This window comes from Pezoporus flaviventris, unplaced genomic scaffold (assembly GCF_033815535.1).
Source record: "Pezoporus flaviventris isolate CSIRO_AGI_PZ_B2104156 unplaced genomic scaffold, CSIRO_AGI_Pfla_v1 ptg000001l, whole genome shotgun sequence".
Lineage (NCBI taxonomy): Eukaryota > Metazoa > Chordata > Aves > Psittaciformes > Psittacidae > Pezoporus > Pezoporus flaviventris.
In genome coordinates, this window is record NW_026892549.1 from 37,180,607 (window position 1) to 37,200,934 (window position 20,328).

The 20,328-nt window shown below is 39.4% G+C and overlaps 1 protein-coding gene across 4 annotated transcripts in view; it reads right to left on the reverse strand.

Moving 5' to 3' along the window:
- COBLL1 (cordon-bleu WH2 repeat protein like 1) overlaps positions 1-20,328 on the reverse strand; it is an 88,736-nt gene that overhangs the window by 17,107 nt on the left and 51,301 nt on the right. For 3 of the 4 annotated variants that reach the window (XM_061452105.1, XM_061452132.1, XM_061452123.1), the window contains exons 3-7: positions 12,286-12,487; positions 11,145-11,373; positions 9,421-9,459; positions 8,462-8,556; positions 8,091-8,330 (exon numbers count right to left, since the gene is read on the reverse strand). In XM_061452105.1, coding sequence (XP_061308089.1) covers positions 8,091-8,330; positions 8,462-8,556; positions 9,421-9,459; positions 11,145-11,373; positions 12,286-12,487 — 805 coding nt within the window. The remainder of the gene's footprint in view (positions 1-8,090; positions 8,331-8,461; positions 8,557-9,420; positions 9,460-11,144; positions 11,374-12,285; positions 12,488-20,328) is intronic. The other variant, XM_061452113.1, reaches the window with a different exon arrangement.

The window sequence follows — 20,328 nt, forward strand, 5'->3', positions numbered from 1 at the left end:
GATTATTAGCCATCAAAGAAAAACCATAAAATACCTCCAATAATTATTCTCCAAAACTACTTATAATAAACATTTGGGAAAGAAATAATATATATCTATTACCAAATGTATTATGTTTCTCATCTTAATTCATCCAAGGAATTAAAAAAAATCTAGAGTAATTGAATATATTCACAGAGTTACAAGATACAGCAGCAAAAGAAAATCGGTTGTTACATATGCTATAAAAGACAAGCTTAATTCTTCTATGCCCAAAGGCTATTCTACAAACCCCAAATAATTATTTTCTATAAGTAGCTAAAAATTATTGTGGAAAGAAGATTCAACTATACACCATTGCAATGGTACATCACAGGTCTTCCTTCTCCATTCCTTCAACAGCAGTCCTAATTGGGCTGTGTATGTAATTATAGGATTTTTTTTCCCTGCTTCAAATACGTGAACATTTATAAAAGTTTTTTGAATGCCAGTTTTCATACTACTTACTCAAGTTAAATTGTAATAAGCTGTAAAAACTATAAGATGTTAAAAACTAATGCTGTTAAAGTGTAACAATGACCTCATTATTGTAGCAAAAAAAGAACCCCAACTTTTTAATTCACAAATAATCAAAACCGTTAAAAAATGGACAAAGGCTGAATACTTCATAGTTTATGACGGAGCAGTCCAATTGCATTCTAAATTGTTAAAAACCAAAACAGAGTATTTTGTTGCACAAAATAAAAACTAAAAAGAAAATTGCTCACAAGGGAAAAGGAAACTGATACAAGATGCCTGTGAAGCAGAGTCTGGTAGCTCCTGTTAGATCCTAGTATCATACCTGAGTGAATGAACTGGGATGGTGATAATCATCCTCTGAGCTACCCTGGGCATATTCAGTCATCTATTTTGCCCCATCTCAGTGTCAGGTATGACAGGTCCCTTCAATACTTTACTGCACTATAAGGAGCAACACTGTCCAAAATGTTCACCTAACTCTTCTAGCAATCATATTAATGCCAAAGCAAGAAACCTGAACCTTTTACAGCAAAGCAGGACTGAGATTCCAAGGAGAAAAACAACAAAGCACAAGGTGAAATGTTCTTTTAAGAACATCAGAGGATGCAGGGGCACAGCACTCCACTTCTAATTAAAAATACTTGCATGCTTGAATAGTTTCTAAACAAGTCAGTTTCTAGATTAAAACATCACACAACAAAAAAATCACTTAACGCTCTTATAGTTTCTTATTCACAGTTCCCAAATAATTCTAACAAAAAAAAAATTAGTATTCAGCATCTGAATTGATACAGGAGGGGATGTCAAATCTAATATTTTCCCAAATTAGGCTTTCTTATTGTTAAATCATTTTCCTCCTTGCTGTTGGGCAGTTCTGGTTTTCTCCTCTTTGGTAGCTGCTCTCCAGGCTGCAGCCCCTCCGTTCTGCACAGACACTGTTCTCTGTTCAAAGGTCTGCAACCCTCATCTGCTTCGCACAGGCTCCCTCAGCTGACTTAGCTGGCACCGAGTTCTGGGCATACTCGCTCAGCTAAACAGATGTCACCAGAGTTCCCTCCTGCACAGAAAGAGTATGTGTGTAGGGGGGAAATAATGTTCTCAGCATAAGAGTGCAAATGCTACTGGAAGATTTTTATAAGCCTTTCCACTGCCCTTTGCATCCAAAGAAACAAACGATTTGCAAAGAGAGATTTTGAGAAAGTACTAAATGTTCCAGTTAAGGTTCAAGTGTTGAACAGATTTTCTCAGGAATTATTCAACATATGAATATTAAGAGCTTTCAAATCCTAACAAAGGGTGCAATGTGAGAATAGTACTTTAAACAGATGGAAAAAAATTAAAATAATGTTATTAAGACATATCTGACAAAGTTTTGGAATATACATCTGGGTGTTCGTGTGTCATACCAACTGCCAGTGGTAACCAGTGCGTTATCAGTTACACTTGAATTAAAATTCATGTTAGAATCACTAAAGTAATTAACTGTGCTTATGCAGAAACACCAGCAAACTCTGTCATAATTTCCACAACATATGCAGAAGTTCCACTTTTAACAAACACTGTTACACCCTCCTTATCCTGGAACAAGCAGGGACGGGTATGAAGCTTTTTAGCCTCAAATGTGTCCAGGCAAATTTGGAACCAAATCCTGTACCACCCCAAGCAGACACTCATAGAGGCCAGTGCTTCCCAAATTCCAGCCTCTGAAAGCAGTAGCAGGCATGGCGCCTGGCCCTTCTTATTGTTTCAAAAAGCAAAGGCGAGTTAAGTGAGCTACACTAATTTTGCAGCTGGAATGGAAGAAAAAAGGCAGGGGGAGGAAGTATTTGGGAAAGAATGTAGTGTAGTGGAACATTTCAGAAAGCGTACCTCAAACCAACGGTCACTGTACACATTTTCATACCACCACTATCTACCTCTTTTCCTCCATAGTTAACTAGGTCTATCAAGAAGATATGCAGGCTGGAATATCAAAGAACATTGCTAGCCATTTTGCTAGTATTTCTTTCTTCTCTTTGTACAAGTATTCAGGCAAATGTATGTCCAATGATTAATGCACTCAATTTCTATTACATGACCTAAGCTTCCCAAAATACTTTAACTTGGCCAAAGAACTACACAGGAATTAATATACCTCTGACCTACTGGAAAGAAAGGACACACAGAACATGTTTGCAGAAACTCAGCTGGTGTTATTCTGTCCGAACACCCACTCTTACTATTCTTTCCTATGATTTATCTATACACTTGCCAGTACAGAAGTAAATACAATAAGGGGACAAGGTTATACATTTGGTACACTGAAAAGCGGATGCACACAATATTCACCAGCAATTCTGAATCATACCAGACTCCTGTCTAGTGATCTTCACACCAACTTCAGTAAGAGCAAACAGGTCTGAGCGCTATCTTCTCCCAAGTAACCCTGTCTCTGTACAAGAACCTCCCTGATGTTCACAGCGCTCACTGCATCATCGCCCAACTTTGCCAGTAAAGGACTAACCATCAAGTTCCAGGCAACTAAGCCTCTGGTGTAACTTCTTAAGCACAGAACTCGTGCTTAACAAAGCTGGTCTGTGACAGTGACTAATATATCTTTTGAGAAAGGTTATGATTTAGTTGCTTCCCAGCCTTCCCCTATTCCCCCATCGTCTTCCCTTCCTTTTCAAAGGAGTAGACTGGAGAGTCAATTTTCTTTAGGAGTTAGGGTTGTGCAAATAAAAGCAAGCTGTGTTTCTAAATTAAGAAGTTTTATCCATAATTTAAAACTGTAAATGTTTTGACTAAAAATCTCCACTTAATTGTTCTACCCAAGCATAGTTTACATATGCTCCTTTAGCATAACTGAAAAAAGGAGACAATCTCCTTATCCTTGTAAGGAGACAAACAGTCATGGGATAAAATAAAGACATCACAGTCTAGTCTTTATATACAAAGCATTAGGAAGAAAATCAGCAATGGCATTTTGGACATAATCAAATTCTTTTCTTTTAAAAGAAATTTTCTTTTAAATAAGTGTTAGTATTTGAAAGTTTTATCCACTTCTATGAAAACTGTGAAGATACTGCATTATACAACAGAACTTTGCAAAAACCGTGGAGAGTCCCCTCGACTTGCAAGTTCTAAAACTTGGCTAGTTCTAAACATACTTCTGGTAAGAGCCATCTTGCCCAAAATTAGAACTGACAAATAAAAGATTTAAATATTAGAGACTAACATGCTCATTTCCAATCTGATTTAACATAAACATTTGCTGGACAAACATTATCTATTAATCTTACTCTAATTTTCTGAGTCTTATAGAGAATAGGAAAGTCATGCTATGTAGTAACTTGTAATAGCAAGCCTTAAATCCACTGTACTAATTTACCTCCTAAAAATAGGAATGTGTCTCCAAAAACTAGCTCTTTAATCGCTCTGAAAATGAGGCAGACAAATTTCAAACCTCATACTAGAATGTAACTGCTCATATAAAGAGAAAGCAGTTCCTTTTTTAAGGGAAAAGATGTGGAGAAGCTGTAGGAGGTAAACATTAAAACCCTTTTTCATGCTGTGAGAAGCTGGACTACAATACACTGTGAATTTGAAGAAAGACAACAGTGAATACTCTGTTCCCTTAAAGTTGGCTCATTTCACTGTTGTCTGATGTTACTACTTTGGCATGTTTCTATCAAAACCAGGGAAACAGTTTATCCAGGCAAAGCTGACATTTCACTTTGTCTTCCTTGTTGATGTTACAAAAGAGGTTTGTCCATAATAAGGCACATGCAGAAGGTCATCCTGGTCCATAGAAGAAATAAAGCATGTATCCAGTCTGCCAAATAAACTGAAGGGCAGTCTTCACAACTTAGGCACTCTGAAAAGTAATAGGATTTGCAAGGAAATGCTACTTGTATGGCAAAAGCAAATAAAAAGGAACCCTTGGCGGGGGGAATAGAGTACATTCTAAGTTTTGTAAACTAACTTCATGGGACACTACAATAACAGTGATGCTCCCAGACATGCTAAATAGTTCAGCAAACACACCAATCAGCCTGTTAAACAACCCGAAAGAGACTTAAATCCCACCAGCAGGACACAGATTTTTCAACAGTGAGGAATACGAGAGACCAAATTCTTATATTGTTTACACTAATTGTGCTCTAATGTGACATTGTACTTGCCTCATTACAAGAATAAATTGGTCACTTTAAGTTGAGAAAATATTAATTCATGATACAGATGAAAAAATGCTATGCAACCATCAAAACTGATTTTATTCTACAATGCCTACATGCTTCATTCCCAAATCTGTATTTAGGATGTCAATTCTTGAAATAAAGACCAATTCTTACTTGATGTAGTTAAATAGTGCTCAATTTAAAGTTGTAAATCCTGTAAATGACATTTTTCTTTAAATAACATCATTTTACATTGTCCCTTGCCTAACATCTTACTTTTTTTTAGGGAACTGTCTTTTAATTTACAGTTAAGTGAAACCAGAAGTCTCGATAGCTAGAGACACTTTCTTGTTTATTTTCGAGGCTTCAGTGGAAGCCCTAAAAAACAAGCTTCCAAGTCTTCCCCTTGCCAGCATTACTCAAGCAGTGCTTAATCTCACGGCAAACCCAAGTATTTGTTGGTTTGTGTTAGCAGTGGAGTCCTAATATATTTTTTTCTGTTCTCCTAATTATGTGGATACAGTTTTGGGAAATCAAAATTCTGATTCACCCACGAGAAACAGGAAAGTCTAAGTTGGAAGGAATCTTTGGAGATCATTTGCTCCACTTTTCTGTTGAACACAAGGTCTTGCATTAGGTTATTGCAGGAACCTGTCAAGGCATGTTTTGAATATTTCTGATGTGGGAGCTTCTACCACTTCACTTCAGCAACATATTCCAAAGTCCAGTTTTTTTAACAGTGATGAGTTTTCTTCTGTGTCTGAATGGATTTCCCTCTGAGGCAACTACTTCTTTGTGCCCATTGGTCCTTACTCTGTCACCATGCATCTTTGTACAGAATATACACCTTTACTTTCTTTATAACACCTTCTGGGTATCAGATCCCATCTGAGCTTTCCTTTTGTTAGAACATGTATGTTCTTCAACCTTTAAACATCCTGGTGACCTTCCACTGGACTATTGCCTAGTTTTAATCTCTATTTTGAACTGCAGGAACTAAATCTGGACATAGTACAGCTGTGGCCTAACAAGTATTGAGTACTGAGATTCAAGGTGGATCACACAGCCAGACCCCAGGCTGTACAGGTGCTTCGGATTACTCCATTCCAGACAGAGAATTTCAGATGCACCTATTTTAAACCTCATGCAATCCCAGCCTGTCACTGCCTCCCTAAATGGTGGCTCTTCTGGTGTACCTGCCTGTATGCCCAATTTGGTGTCAACTTCAAGTTTGTTGAGGGTGCATTCAATTCCATCATTGAGGTTGTTTATAAAGATAAATTTAACAGTATTGGCCACACTACCAACTCCTCAGGAACTCCACCTGACAACCAGTCTCAGTTTGAGCCATTGTCTACAACCATCTGAGCCGTTTAGCCAGTTTTTATCCTACCTTGTGGTTCATTTGTCTAGTTCATAGCTTACACTTTAAACAAAAAATGTTGTGGTAGACTCTGACAAGCACTTTTCTAAAATAAAGATAGACAACCTCATCCTTTATCCTCAGACTTCTGCTTGCCCCTAACTTACAAAAGCCTTTTTTTTAATCTTGATGACATCTGCTGCTTTGAGCTCCAGGCTTGCTTTTGCATTCCTAACTGCATCTCTGCACATCCAACAAGTATCTCTGTATTTCTTTTAGGGAATTGCTTTGTCCCCTTTCCAGCCCTCACATGCTTCTTTTTGCACTTGACCTCCCTCAGTAGTACATTTAGATGAGACTACTCTTCTGCTTATTCCTTTTCTAAGTAGGGGAATGGACCACTCCTGTACTGCAGGAAGGCTGTCTCTGAAAATGTCTCAGCACTCTTACAAGGACCATATTTCCAAGGAAGTCTCTCATTAGATCCCTCCTAAGAGTTCCCTGATCAAGTTGAGCAACATGTACTATACAGTCCAAATTCTTCCATTAGATGACATTTATTGGAAAATAGATACTAAAAAGACAAAATAGTTTACATGAATTAATAAAATTAAAAGCTCAGAGCAAATATTTGCTCACATTTAAGTCCCAAACTCTGTATTGTCTGGTAAATCACTGTGCAATCAAATTGTAATGAAACAGAAGTCATCTTAAAAAACACATGCCAAAGGCGTTCAAGTTCTACGGGAGCTGCACACATAAATACAAAACAGAAAATGCACAAAAAAAATGTAACTTAATCTGGACTTCTGTCCTTTCTTTGTGGGCTGTTAGACTTTAGTCCAATCACTTTAGATGAATAAGAAATGTCAGCACAAAATAATAAATCTAAGCAATTTTGTTGAGTGACAGATCCTAGCCTAACAGCCATACATTACTGTTAGACATAATAGGATGTGAATCATTTAAAGCATGTTGACATTAAGAAATTATTTTCAAAAAAATTTGAATTCAATTAAAAGAAAAACACGATGAGGTAAAAGAAGATCATGATTCCATCATCCCCCCCCCCCCCCCCCCCCCCAGGTTCTTTTTATTAAAATACAGAAAGAAACCTTTGTCTTCTTCAAATGATAAAGCTTTTCAGCAGGACACAGTACACAGATTCAGAACTTCTGTTAAACAGTGCTCTCTTGTGGTTCTGTGCATCAATGAAAGAGTATATGATTGTATAAAGGAAGCCACAGTTTGAAATTTCTTGTCTTTCAGTTTAACTCAAAATTCATCCCCCAGATTTCTATCTGCATTTTATTTTTCTAGCATACCGATATCCTCATTTATTAGATACCACATTTAGGAACTGCATTTAGATACTGTATAAAATAATTTTTAAGGATTATAATGACAATTTAGCCTTGGTCTATTAATTGGAATTACACAACTGACAATATGTCCAATACCGGGAGAATACCTTATGCATCAGTTCTCCCACATTCTTTGGCAGAATTCCTGCATAGCATGGGATATATAGGTTACTTAAATATGCAGCCCACATCTCATAACTTCAATTAAATATATAACTATTGGATTAAAATAAAGACCTTACTTTAACTTCCTGGGAGCATAAGATTGCAAAGACTAGTCCCCAGGATTTCCACCTTTTTTTAGTAAGGAACAAACTTCCCATTATCACATGTAACTAAAGCATCAAACATTATTGGAAATATCAAAACATCAATTACTAGAGACGATAAAGTGAGACAATGTTCTCACATTTAAATATAATACCTATTCATCCACAAGAACAAAAAGGTGCTCACAATACCAACTTATATAAGAAATAGGTTTTACCTTTTCAAAATACTATTTTGAATAGCTCTTTGGATACACAATATAAAGTTTAAAAGGAATGAATCTTTCCATTTCTGTAGTTATTTTCCAACTACGATTTTTAAAAGAAAGTACTAAACTTTTCTTTCCTGTTTATTTCAACCTCAGCAGGTATTAACAGGGTTATCAGGATTATGATGTCTAAGCTTCCTAAGACACGTGAAACAGACATAACTAACCTGTTCATTGCTATCAAGGCTGTTAGATTTCACAATATCAGATGTTGGTCTGACTTGGGCTTGTGCAATTTCCTGGGGAGCACTCTGAGAATTTGGCATAGGCGGTAGAGGAGCTCTCCGTTTCTTCGGCATTTCAGATGGCAGAGTGTTTGAATCATACTGCTTGCTAACAGTGTTAGATCTCGTGATAAACGTTGGTCTTGGCTTGCTCATCAGTGGAGTTGCTGGGGCACTGGAAGCCTTGACATGCAGGGTGGGGGAAGAAAACAAAATCCAAGTTACTTATACTCTCCGGAAAATGATCAACAGTGATTGATTGCTCAATATGTATAAGCAAAACTTCTAGAACCATATTCAAAGTTACAGCTTACTTGTTCTCTTTTCTTCTTGCTTCGTTGAAAAAAGCTGAAAAATCCTTTGTTTTCTTTCTCCTTCAGAACATCTAAGTTTTCAGATTGGTAGGAGTCTAAAATAGAACACAGTAATTCTAGACATTATTTACTGCACAGATTATTTCTCCTGCGTTCTTACTATTTCACTGTCATTTCACATCCTTCATTCTTGAAAGGATATACAAAACACATTGTAAATCACCTGTGTTAATAGCTTTTTCTAAATGCTGCAAACTTAACAGGCTTCCTACCACCCCTGTTCTTCCTTCTGTCTCAGAGCTCAGAATAGCTGAGTTTCAGGTGCTGTTAATACCCCTACCACTTAATCCAGCCTATCCCACCTGTCACATGTTATGGTTCATGTAGAGGAGAAAAAGAGCATCAGCCTGTCCAGCTCTCAATTCAATTTAAATTCACGGCAAAGTGTGAAGTGGGACAAGTCAGGCACATGCCTGCACATGGTATGGCTCTGGAGAAAGATCACTGAAATACCTGATAGGTGCTGCACAGGTAACATGCATATCTTATACAAGTCCATTGTGGTACCTTGCAGAATTTACTCTCCTTACATTGTCTTCTTCAGGCAGATGATTTGTAAACCTAAAGGCTGTCTCTAATTTTTTACTAGATTTAACTTTGGTAAAGGCATCCCACTGAATGCAAATGCAATGAGGAGAAGAAATAAGAAAGGCCCCTTTGGGGTCTCAGTACAAGTATTAATAAAAACATGACTGCAAATCTAATCCATCAGTCCAGAGTAGAACTATACAGAAATCCTTCATATATAGCTGGGTATATCCATTTCTGTATTATCTTTTTAAATATGCATTTATGATAGGACAATTACTCATGTCATAGTTAAGCAGACGTTCTAATAGCAGCAGACTGTAATGTCACATAAGTGCTACAGTTTCACTGCCTATTTCAGTAAATCATACCTTGCAAAGATGGTAAATTTAAATCAGCTGGTGATGTGGCTATAGAAGGACAAAAAGAAAGACAGAAAATGTGAATCTGAATCAAGGATGCAGTTATAAGTTACAAACACAGAAAGTCAAGCTCAATCTTCATCACTTGGAAAATGTAACTAGGTACTTTCCTGAAGTAAAAGGATGTGTATCTTTACTATCTAAATGTTAAAAACCATTTAAGAACTTGAGTCTGAAGACATAAAGCACAGACAGAAAACTTGCAAATAAGGAGAGAGTCTTCAGTTATATTTCTGATGGAAAAACAAAAATCAGTATATAGAATAGTTTGCTCTGTAAATTTTGGATTGTAAGGCAGCCCAAACATGGAAAACAAAGAGGAATGTAAAATGCAAATATAATCTGGATAAAATATGAATTTAAATTTTGCTACAAGGCACACCGCACCACATGCTTTCATAAAGCAAACTCAAAATGTAAAGCTCTGAAGCTGCCTGCAAAACTGAAATGCTGAACTACTTTGTATCAAGAGAATAGTTCCTAGCCAGGCACTGCTGTGTAGAAAGCAGATATGCCCTCATATTCCCTCCCTAGGATTTTTGGCTGTTGATTCAAATGAAGCACACGTCATACGGCTCAAAAGGCAGCTCTGCCAGTCTGTAGATGAAAGCAGTAGCCAGACAACAAACAAGACAATGCACTATGGGCACATGTAGCCCAAGGAGCATGTTTAGGCAAGTTAAAATATGTTGTTTTCCAGTGGGGAAGAGAAAAATATTTCGTGTTTGTTTTCTCCACAGAAAAAAAAGACATTTTCCAAATCTCTCACTCTCCTGTTATTCAAGATAACTGGCACTTGCAAATTGAGAGAACTCTTAAAACTGTAAGCACCAAATGATAAGGTTACCATAATAGGTAGAAATGAGGAAAAAGACAAAAAAAGAGCCCAACAACCCCCCCCCCAGGTTTTAGATTGGAAAGGAGAACAAGCAGATAGAACAACAGTCAAGAACAGGAGTAAGCCACTATTACTGCATTCTATATGAGTTAAGATTTCCTGTGAGAAATGTCTGAAACAGAGCAAACCACACTGTAGAAAGCTTTTACTTGTAGTACAATAAACTCTTCATGAAAAAGACAGGTTTACAAATACTGCTAAAACCAGGCAATAGGAACGTATGTACAAATACAAGGACGTTAGTTAGTTCATTATGCCCTTGTCGGGCCACAATTAAAAAAGAAGATTATTATTCCTTCACAATCTATAAAATTAGCAAATAGCAATCCAACAGACATAAATACCATCAGAATATTCTAACACTTTTGAAATTTTAAATAATTTTAAAACAAAACTATATTTCTGTAATGTTTTTGTACTTTTCAGCTCATCATGATCCTATTATCTTCTTATAAGCTCAGAGAAATACAGTGTTGTTGGTGTTTTGGGGGAAGGAAAGGAAGAGGTCGCTTACAAGTGATGATTTGTACTTAGCTATCTTTACTGGTGCCTAACACATTGTTAGAAAATAAGACCTTTTTATAGCACTTCTCAAACATAAGTACAGATACACTTGTCCCAGTTTCAATTTTAAGGAAGACTAATTAAATATATACTATATGCTAGAAATCAATTTCTTCAAAAGTAAAATTATCCCAACAAAACGTATACCTGATTGAAATATTAAGTAATTATCTTTTCTATAATTTTCTGCAATTCACAGAAGTTACCTTACCTCTACTGATATCCATGGCATATAATTCTCTTAGTCCAAGGTCATTAAGGGATTTTGTCACATCAAGGGGTTCTTGAGACTGGTAATCCTTCAGCAGTAGAGTGTGTGAAGGATCAAACTCACATTTGCTACAGATAACCGGAATGAGTTCTTGAAGGGGTGAATGTGGACTAACTCTTATGACTGTCTTCTGTGTCTTCTTGTAGTTTATCACTACCCTTACTGTTTGCTGGAGAGAAGAAAACTCCAGTAAGTACCACCACAAATTGTGAAACAACTGGCATTTTTATGACAGCCTTATAGCAGTCACAGGAATTCCACTTGTGGCCAACTTCACCAATGTTATTGATTCGACACTACAATTTTGCGATTTCCTGCTACAGAAGAAAAGGGCACATGAAACAGTCTGCTCCTTCTTTAGTATTTGTCATTTGCCTGTCCAGTAGGGCACATTCCAGGAGTGAGATGCTCTACTAGGTTACATTATGGAGCTGTAAAAGTCAGCCAATGAGCCATGGGTGCATGTGCATGTACACAAGTAGGATGAAAGTAACAGGGCAGCAGAAGAGTTTCCCTGGTCCTTAAGTGCTTTAGATAAATTAAATCCCAGGATTTTTCTCTACAGCAGAGCAACAAAGCTAGAAGGAAAGATTGAAGCAACACCCAGAAGTTGCTTTAGTACTTCTAAAACCTCCTGCCTTCTCAAGGGTATATAAAAAAAAAAACTGGTTAACAACAAAAAAGTGCAGTATGTATTAAAGGAAAATGAACATACAATCAGAAGGGCATATATATCACAGCATGACAGATGGTTCAAGTTGTTGATTTTCAGTTTATAGAAGGCTGTATTCAGCCACACTTCATCTGCAGAATTTGTCAAAAGGACGGTAAGGCGTGGGAATTCAAATAATATTCTAATGTTCCCTTCTTTCACAGCAAAGATGTTTTCTGCAACAAACTGAAGTGTATTTTACCTAGGAGGAGGTTATCAAGAACATGGAGCCAAGCATTTCAAAGGGGTGCATCGTGAGAGGATCAGAGACAACAGGAAATGCTGAAACAAGAGGCTGACCTATGAGCTCAACTTGTTGAATCCAATAGTGATTCTAATTTCTCAACACGCTTTAATTTCAGTTCTCACCTCCGGTATAACTGGAGCAGGTTTCTTCTTATCCATTTGTTTTGGCTTTAAAATCACCTTTTCCACTTCAAGCAGTCCCACTGGTGTATTAGGTTTGAATTTAATCTGGCTATTTTCTGCTGATAACAACTCTATAGTATAACTTGATGGATTTAAATGATACTGTGCACAGAGAAAAATCAGCAAGTCCATCATGGGCTTCCTGTAAAAGACAAATGGAACTGTCACAACAGACGACAATTAAACAGGCAATAACAAAATGCGCTGCTAAACATTTAACCCAAGTCATCCTTTCCCTTCCATGACTAAATAATTATTGCCAGCCACCAACTTTAAATATCTTCAACATAAAAAAGAGACAAAAAAAACCAGCAATAAAAAAGGCAAAGCCAAAAAAAAAAAGGAATACACTAAACAGAAAATGAAACCAGCTTGCACAGAAGTATGCCATGTGCTTGAGCAAAGGCAGAAATATTTTCTTGTATGAAATGATGCTTTTCCTGAGGTCAGCAGGGACATGTGGATTAGCCACCTCATTTGGTTTTTAATGGGAACTTAGCAGTGGGGATAAATACCCTGCTACTCGTTAAGAACAGTTTCTTTCCAAAGATTGACATTTTTATATCCATTCTGAGGTTACAAGGTACTTTCTTTTCAGAAATACCAAGCAGGAGTTATTTGGAGGAAACAGGAGAAATCAAGTTTGAGGAAGCCAGCTTTCAAGGAGGTCTTGCATTAGGGATCCCAAAATAAGAGCCAGGTGCTTAATACAGACAGAGGGAAAGAACCTAAATAACAATGTAGAAGCTGAATGCAATTTTATTTTAGAAGCTCTGTGTGATGCAGCAGATGTCCCTTTCACAATGAAGTATGCAAAGCAAATTTTTCATATGTAGTCATGAATTGTGCATCATTGTTCACTCAGTGCTCAATAAAGAACATGCAGAGCAGCACATTAAGATAATGCTGAACATTCCCAGTTGCTATTGGAATAAATTTATTAAAGCTGTACTTTAAACAGAAGCATCACAGATGTTTAAATAGACCAAAGGGAAGAACAGTATCCTAACTTTGCATGTTACAGCAACTGAATAAAGTTATAATACTATCAGGTCACTGCAACTGGTCATTCCTCAGTTTGTTGAGTTGGGCAATTATTTGTAAGGAGCATTTCATTTTGACGTTCTCTGTCTCTCCCAGTTACAACTACAAAGAGGGAAATCTATCTGTCGTGGTTTAAACCCAGTCAGGTTAATTCGTTCTCTCACTTCCCCCCCTTTCTTGCCCTCCCCCTGCTCTCGGAGGGACGGAGAGGAGAATCAAAAGAATGCAACTCCCACGGGTTGAGATAAGAACATTTTAGTAACTAAGGTATAACACAAATCACTACTGCTACCATCAGTAATAATAATGATAAAGGAAATAACAAGGGAAGAGAATACAACACCTCAGCACCAGCTGACCGATAACTCGCCCCCCAAGCCCGACCAAGCTCCGACCGATACCTCCTCCAACCCTGCAGTCTCCCAGCCCTTCCGGCTAACTCCCAGTTACACCTGGGCATGACGTGCTGTGGTATGGAATACCTCTTTGCTCAGTTTGGGTCAGGTGTCCTGTCTCTGCTTCCTCCCAGCTTCCCCTCCTCCCTGGCAGAGCATGAGGCTCACAAAGTCCTTGGCCAAACCAAAACATCTCTATCAGCTCTGTTCCCGAGCCGAAAGTCAAAACACTGCACTGCACCAGCTACCAAGGAGGAGAAACATGACTGCTACTGCTGAACCCAGGACACTATCACACAAGGATATTATGAAAAGAATTTACAAGTTTGTGAAGCAATCAAATGCTATGCTGAAAAGGACACTGAAGTGTCCAAAGGAAAATTAATACAGGGTTTGACTGGTATGGCTTTATCAGAAATCTTAAATTCTAGATGTAATCTCATAACAGATGCAAGTACTGATAGCATAACCAAATGTGAAAATAGATAGCTTCTACAGAGATCCATCAAGCTACGCAGAATTATAGACAGTATGAAGACAGTTAATACATTTATTAAGTTGGAAGTTAAACCAGACTTTTTATATGATATAGTTCTGTAAAAGAATTAAGAATGACTCAACATTAGAGATTATTGTGAACACTGCTCTTCTACCCCCTTTAACCCTGTAATATCATTCCTGTTTTCATTTAGTCTTAAAGAACAAATGTTCCTTAAGCAAGCTGTCTTCTGATTTCTAGAAGCAAGGCTGGACTACCTGGTGCACACACTGTACTTACAGAAGATGGAAATGGTTTGAAAGCTGACAGATATAGTTATTGCAGGACTGTTACTTCCCATCCACCCCCCCCACACACAAGAAAATTTCTCCCTGCTTAAATGTCAGAAGAATACTTGCCTCAGGAGACAAAGGCAGGAGGAACAATAAATAAAAAACATACAGAAATGAGCCACCAAAGAGTCAAAAAAGCAGCTGACGGTCTGAAAAGGTATAGAAGAATGTAATATATTCCCCGTGCTTTCATCTAGATGATATATATCAGCCTGAGAAATACCATGCATAGTGCACTGAGCACTGCAGAAAACTAGCTATACCTCCCTTTTCACACAGCTAAACCAGAGTTTATTTCAATTTTACTCTCCTGCTCCAGTTAGAAGAAAGAAGAAAAAAACTACTTTATTTCTTGTATTTCTGGCAGAGAACAAGTATACCCATCTTACCCTAATAAGCTGCAAATGCAAATCATGTCATTCCCCCATGCCACTGGCAGGAGAGGCAAGGAGGGACCCAGAAGAGACTGCAGACACTACTTCTGTAGCGACCTTTCTAGTTATCAGCCTATCCAATAAGTTACCCATTACTTTTTTTCTGGTGCATTTATATACACTATTTTTAACAGCTGCCCTTCCTTCTGGCCTTCAGGTATCAGAGAGTGGTAAGAACACTGAAGATGACCAGAGCAAGAATTCACAAGCAAAGACCGCAAAAAGCCACTATATGGAAATGCACCGTGGTGACAGGGGAAAGCCCTCACATTACCAGAGTCACAGCAAGTGACAGAATGGTGAGAAACAGCTGCTCACAAACAACAGACAGGTACATGCAAATTAGTACATGAAAACAGTGATTCGGAGCAAATTTGCTTTCCATTGATACTTCCAGAAATTACCTGCTTGACTGGAGGATGCTAGACTAAGTCCCGTCCCCCCCTCCACTGGAAGCCAAGACACCTTCAATGACTGCTTTAGACAGATACTCCTACTGCGATATAAAAAGCAATCTTTTTTGCAATCACATTTGCTAAAGCCTTATACATAAATCACAGTACATTTAACAGCTTCCATGATTAATATTTAGCAAAACTCCAAGAAGTGGCCATCAGCTGCCTCAGAGTACCTCATCTGCTTGTCTTCCTCTATCTAATTTCAGTAAAATCTTTATTTGTGACTTCTTTACCTTCATTACCTTACTTAACTTTTCTGGAAATCTCTGTTCATACATTTGTTTACATATTGCCACACCCCTTCTTCTCTCATCTGTTTGCTTCTGGTTCTTCCTACCTGACTAAAACACCAATAAAAGGTGGCTAGTAGTGTTTCATTACATCACCTCACAGTTAAAGTTGCACCTTCACCTATACTGTTATGCTTGTAACCAACACTGAAAGGTGTATTTGAAGTGACTGAATCAAGTGTTTAAAGGAAAAACAAAAAAAAAAAAAAAAAAATCACATTTCTACACTCCTCTCTAAAATCAAGGGCTAGAAACCTGCTACTTAGAAAGCGGAGATTCTTACACAATCAAACTTTAGGAACAAGGTCTTTCTTCCCATCATGAGACTCACAGTAAGCACCACTGAACAAAAAAAACCTTCTGTCAGCAGCCACCAAGAGTATTCCTATGAGGAAGGGAGAAAGAAAAGAGAAGAAACCTACACACAATGTGGCTTTCTATAGATCTCCAATTACTTAAGCCCATGGCTTCATGGCCTTCCTTGTAAAACTATTTACTAATCCTAGTCACTAAAAAGACATTTTTTACTAACAAGTGTAAGTACGATAAGTTTTGAAAAGTAAGGCAACACCACAAAGCTTATTATTCACTAGCCAGCTATAGAGTAAACCAATGGTTTGTTAAAAAATATCTTAAAGACTGAACATACTCAAGAATGGATAAATGGAAACTCACAAAGGACTCTAAAGAAAACAAATTCACCAAAGCTAAGTCATCAGAAACTGAAGCTCTAAACATGCTGCCCTGCAAAACTGACACACCATTTCCAAGTAAAACGCACGTCATTACCATATTGGTCCTTGATATTTCTAAGTTAATTTACTGATGTATACAACTTAATCTAATTGTTCTGTTTTGATAACATTTTCTCACACTTTGCAGTTCTTTCTTGTGGGAAAATAAAAAAACTAACTCAAAATGATCAGGCTGCTAAACAAAATAGTTCAAGTTTTTTGTTGTTTGTGAGGTTTTTTTCTTCTTGGGCTTCAAATCTTGACCTATTCCTTCACCTGAACAGTGGAACTTCACTTCTTACCACTCACTGCTCCTACAATGCAGGTTTTTTTTTTTTGGGGGGGGGGGAGAAGTTGTTTGTCTGTTTTAAAAAAATAGTTTGCAGGAATCCTGGTGACAGGAGAGTTTGAATGCCACTGTCAGATTCTGAACTGAATCACTATCATCAACTACTACAAATTGGTGTCTAGGCTTAAATAAGAGAATCCACCTATGCTTGAAGTTCCAGAATGAGGAATGAGCTATTTCAGTCCTCCTTCCTTTCTCACTTTTTTGCTTTAGTTGCCAATAGATCAAGGATCAAAAATTATTCTCTCTTATAATCTTTTTCTATAAAATCTCTTTCAGATTTCATTCTGATCCTCTTCTGCCTACTTCTACTCACTCAGGATATTTAGCTGTGTAACACCTTGCTTTCTTCAACATAGCTCTCACTAGACACTATGAAAAAGTAGGGAGCAAACCAACCCAACTTCATCTGAGAACCGTAGAGAAGTTTACTCTAGTAGACTATGACATTTGAGCACATGGCTGTACAAACTCACAGTTTTGCTTTTTCTAGTATGAGATTTTGAAAGGTATTCTCTCCTTGGGAGCTTCGAAGCTGCTTATCCCTGATCATGAACAGGAAAGGGACAAATTAGCAATTTATGTCATTTCTACAGGGATCTTCCAATTTGTCCATAAAATACAACTATCAAGACAGTGCAAAACTAGAAGATAGTTTGAAGTATGTTTCATGGTGGACTGCAGGTCCTGCACAGTGTCTCCCCTCATTCTAAGTGAGCCCAGCAGCACTAATATAGGTTCTTATTTGAAAGAGAGCAATTTATGAAGTCAATTACATACAGAGTCTTGACTGAAAAAAAGAACAGTAACTGTGGGATAATAAAACTGATCAGGAAATAAGTGCACTTCCTGATAAGCCTGTGAGGTCTGTCTTGAACAAGGAGTAATTCTATACAATATAACAACCAAGTGAAGACACGAGCAATGTTCCTTTCTGGCACTTTGTTTTCAGCAAAGTGAGACAGTGGGCTCCTGGTACTCATAAGTGTGGACAAAGGGAGTGAAAAGAAGGAAGAGAAGTGCCTCATAGCGTACATGTGGAATCTCACCTTTAAGAGTGCCATGGAAGGCACCGTGTTAGCAGACAGCATGAGAAATATAACCTCAGATTTAAGTTATCCTAAAAATCACACGGAGTTGGGAAGGGGGGCAAGAAGTAGCCACAAAAGTTCACCCACTGCAGCTCTAGAGTATTTGATTTCTAAGAAACGACCTCATGAACAATGACAAAGCATATAAACAGACTCAAGCCAAACTATCTCTTATTGAGAAGTAGCTGTAACTATACATTTACATTGCCTAATTTGAATAAATAAATAAATTCACCTCCTTGCTTTCAGCAGCAAAGACACTGGCAATACACTAACGCAAGGACGATATACAGCTAGTTTATTTCAGCTTAGGAAAGCAACAATCTGGCATCCTAATTGCTCTCATCCATATAAGGCTTTCCATAGGAGCCTTCTTGGTAGGATAATTAATATAACATTTCAAATTTGGATCAACTGCTGAGGTGAGCAGCGCGAGAGAGGACGCCTTCAACACCGGAGCGGGGGGGGGGAGGGGGTAGATCAGCGTCCAGGAGCCTCAACTCGGAGCGACGAGAGCCACCGAGGGAGCCTCAAGTCCTCGACAGGAGCTGCCCGGGAGCCGGCAGCTCAGCTGACGACAGCGAGCAGCTGACTCACAGGGGCCGGAGCCTGAAGCAGCGGCGGTTAAAAACCTGCCCCAAGGAGTGCGAGGGACCGGGAGCGCGGCGAGGCAGCTGGCGCGGGCAGGCGGGCGGGATGGTGAGCACTCGTCGTGTGAGCAGGGCCCGGTCCGGGAGCTCTGCTCTGGCTGCCCCGGCGGTGGCCGGCGTAGGTACCCAGACAGAGCCGATGAGAGGGGAGGCTGCAGGGCAGAGCTCGGGGTGCAGAGAGGATAGTGCCTGCACTGGTCTGGTGAGGGGAGGGCGCACAATGGGCAGGGCTGCACTCGGTGCTCCCTGGTGGAGGCCCTCCTGCAGCAGGGGCTGAGCTGCGGGATGTTAATAGGCTGCGAGATGTCAGCGAAGCTGAGAGGAAGCAGGAATGCTTGCTCCCGGCCCAAACTGTGCAGGGGCCTCGAGCTTCACCTCTAGCTCATGAAGGAAAGAAGGAGGCCGTTAACCTGGGAAGCTGGGAATTAGTGACAACAAAAAAAAAGAAGGAAAAGGACAACCAAGAGCGAGGGGCTTCCCCCTAAATCCCTTGTCCCCACGCAGAACCGCTTTGCTGTCCTGCAGGGGGCTAATGAGGAAACGCACTCAAGCCAGAAACAGCCGGCTGGTGCACTGCTAAAGAAGATCTCTACTGGTGCTGCCAGGAAAAAGTGGCAGGTCGTAGTAGTAGGGGACTCTACACTGAAAGGGACAGAAGCACTCGTCTGCCGGCCAGACCCCGCCCCAAGGGAGGTGTGTTGCCTACCGGGGGCACGGATCAGGGATGTGGCAGAGAGGCTGCCTGCTCTAGAAAGTCCCACGGACTATTACCCACTCCTGGTGATACATGTGGGTGCTACGGATATAGATAGCAGTAGCCTGGGGAACGTAAAGAAGGACTACAGAGCCCTGGGGGAGGTGATTAGGGGCTCTGGAGCTCAGATAGTCTTTTCATCAATTCTCCAGGGTACAGGGGAGGACCTAAAAAAAGCTAGGAGGATTGGCCAGGTTAATAAATGGTTAAAAGGGTGGTGTCATAGTCAGGGATTTGGGTTCCTTGAACATGGGACCCAAGCTTGTAGGCCAGGTCTAGTGGGGGCTGGTGGAGCTGGTCTGATAAAGAAGGGAAAGAGCAGTTTTGGTAGGAGGCTTGCCAGACTGGTCAAGGAGGCTTTAAACTAGATGTGCTGGGGGAGGGGGCATCATTCCATCCCAACACACCCAGTCAGTTGCCAGCACCTACAATAAATGCTCAGAGCAATGTAGAGATATCCCAGCCGCTCCAGCCAATGAGCCGGCTTCAGTTGGAGCTCGGCTCAGATGCCTCTGTACAAATGCCTGTATCATGGGGAACAAACAAGAGGAATTAGAGATGTGTGCACATCTACAGGGGTATGATATAATAGGCATTGCAGAAACATGGTGGGATGGCTCCTATGATTGGAGTGTTGGAATGGAAGGTTACAGGCTCTTTAGGAAAGAAGCCTGGCAGGCGGGGAGGGGGAGTTGCCCTTTATGTTAGGGATAGGCTGGAGAGTATGGAACTCTGGGGACAGGTGAGCAGTCCACAGAGAGCTTGTGGGTCAGGGTTAAAGGGAATATAGCTATGGGAGACATTACTGTGGGGATCTGTTACAGACCGCCTGATCAAGGAGAACCTGTGGATGAAGCACTCCAGAGACAGATAGGAAAAGCCTCACGCTCGCAGGCCCTTGCTCTCTTGGGTGACTTCAACCACCCTGACATCTGTTGGAAGGACAGTACAGC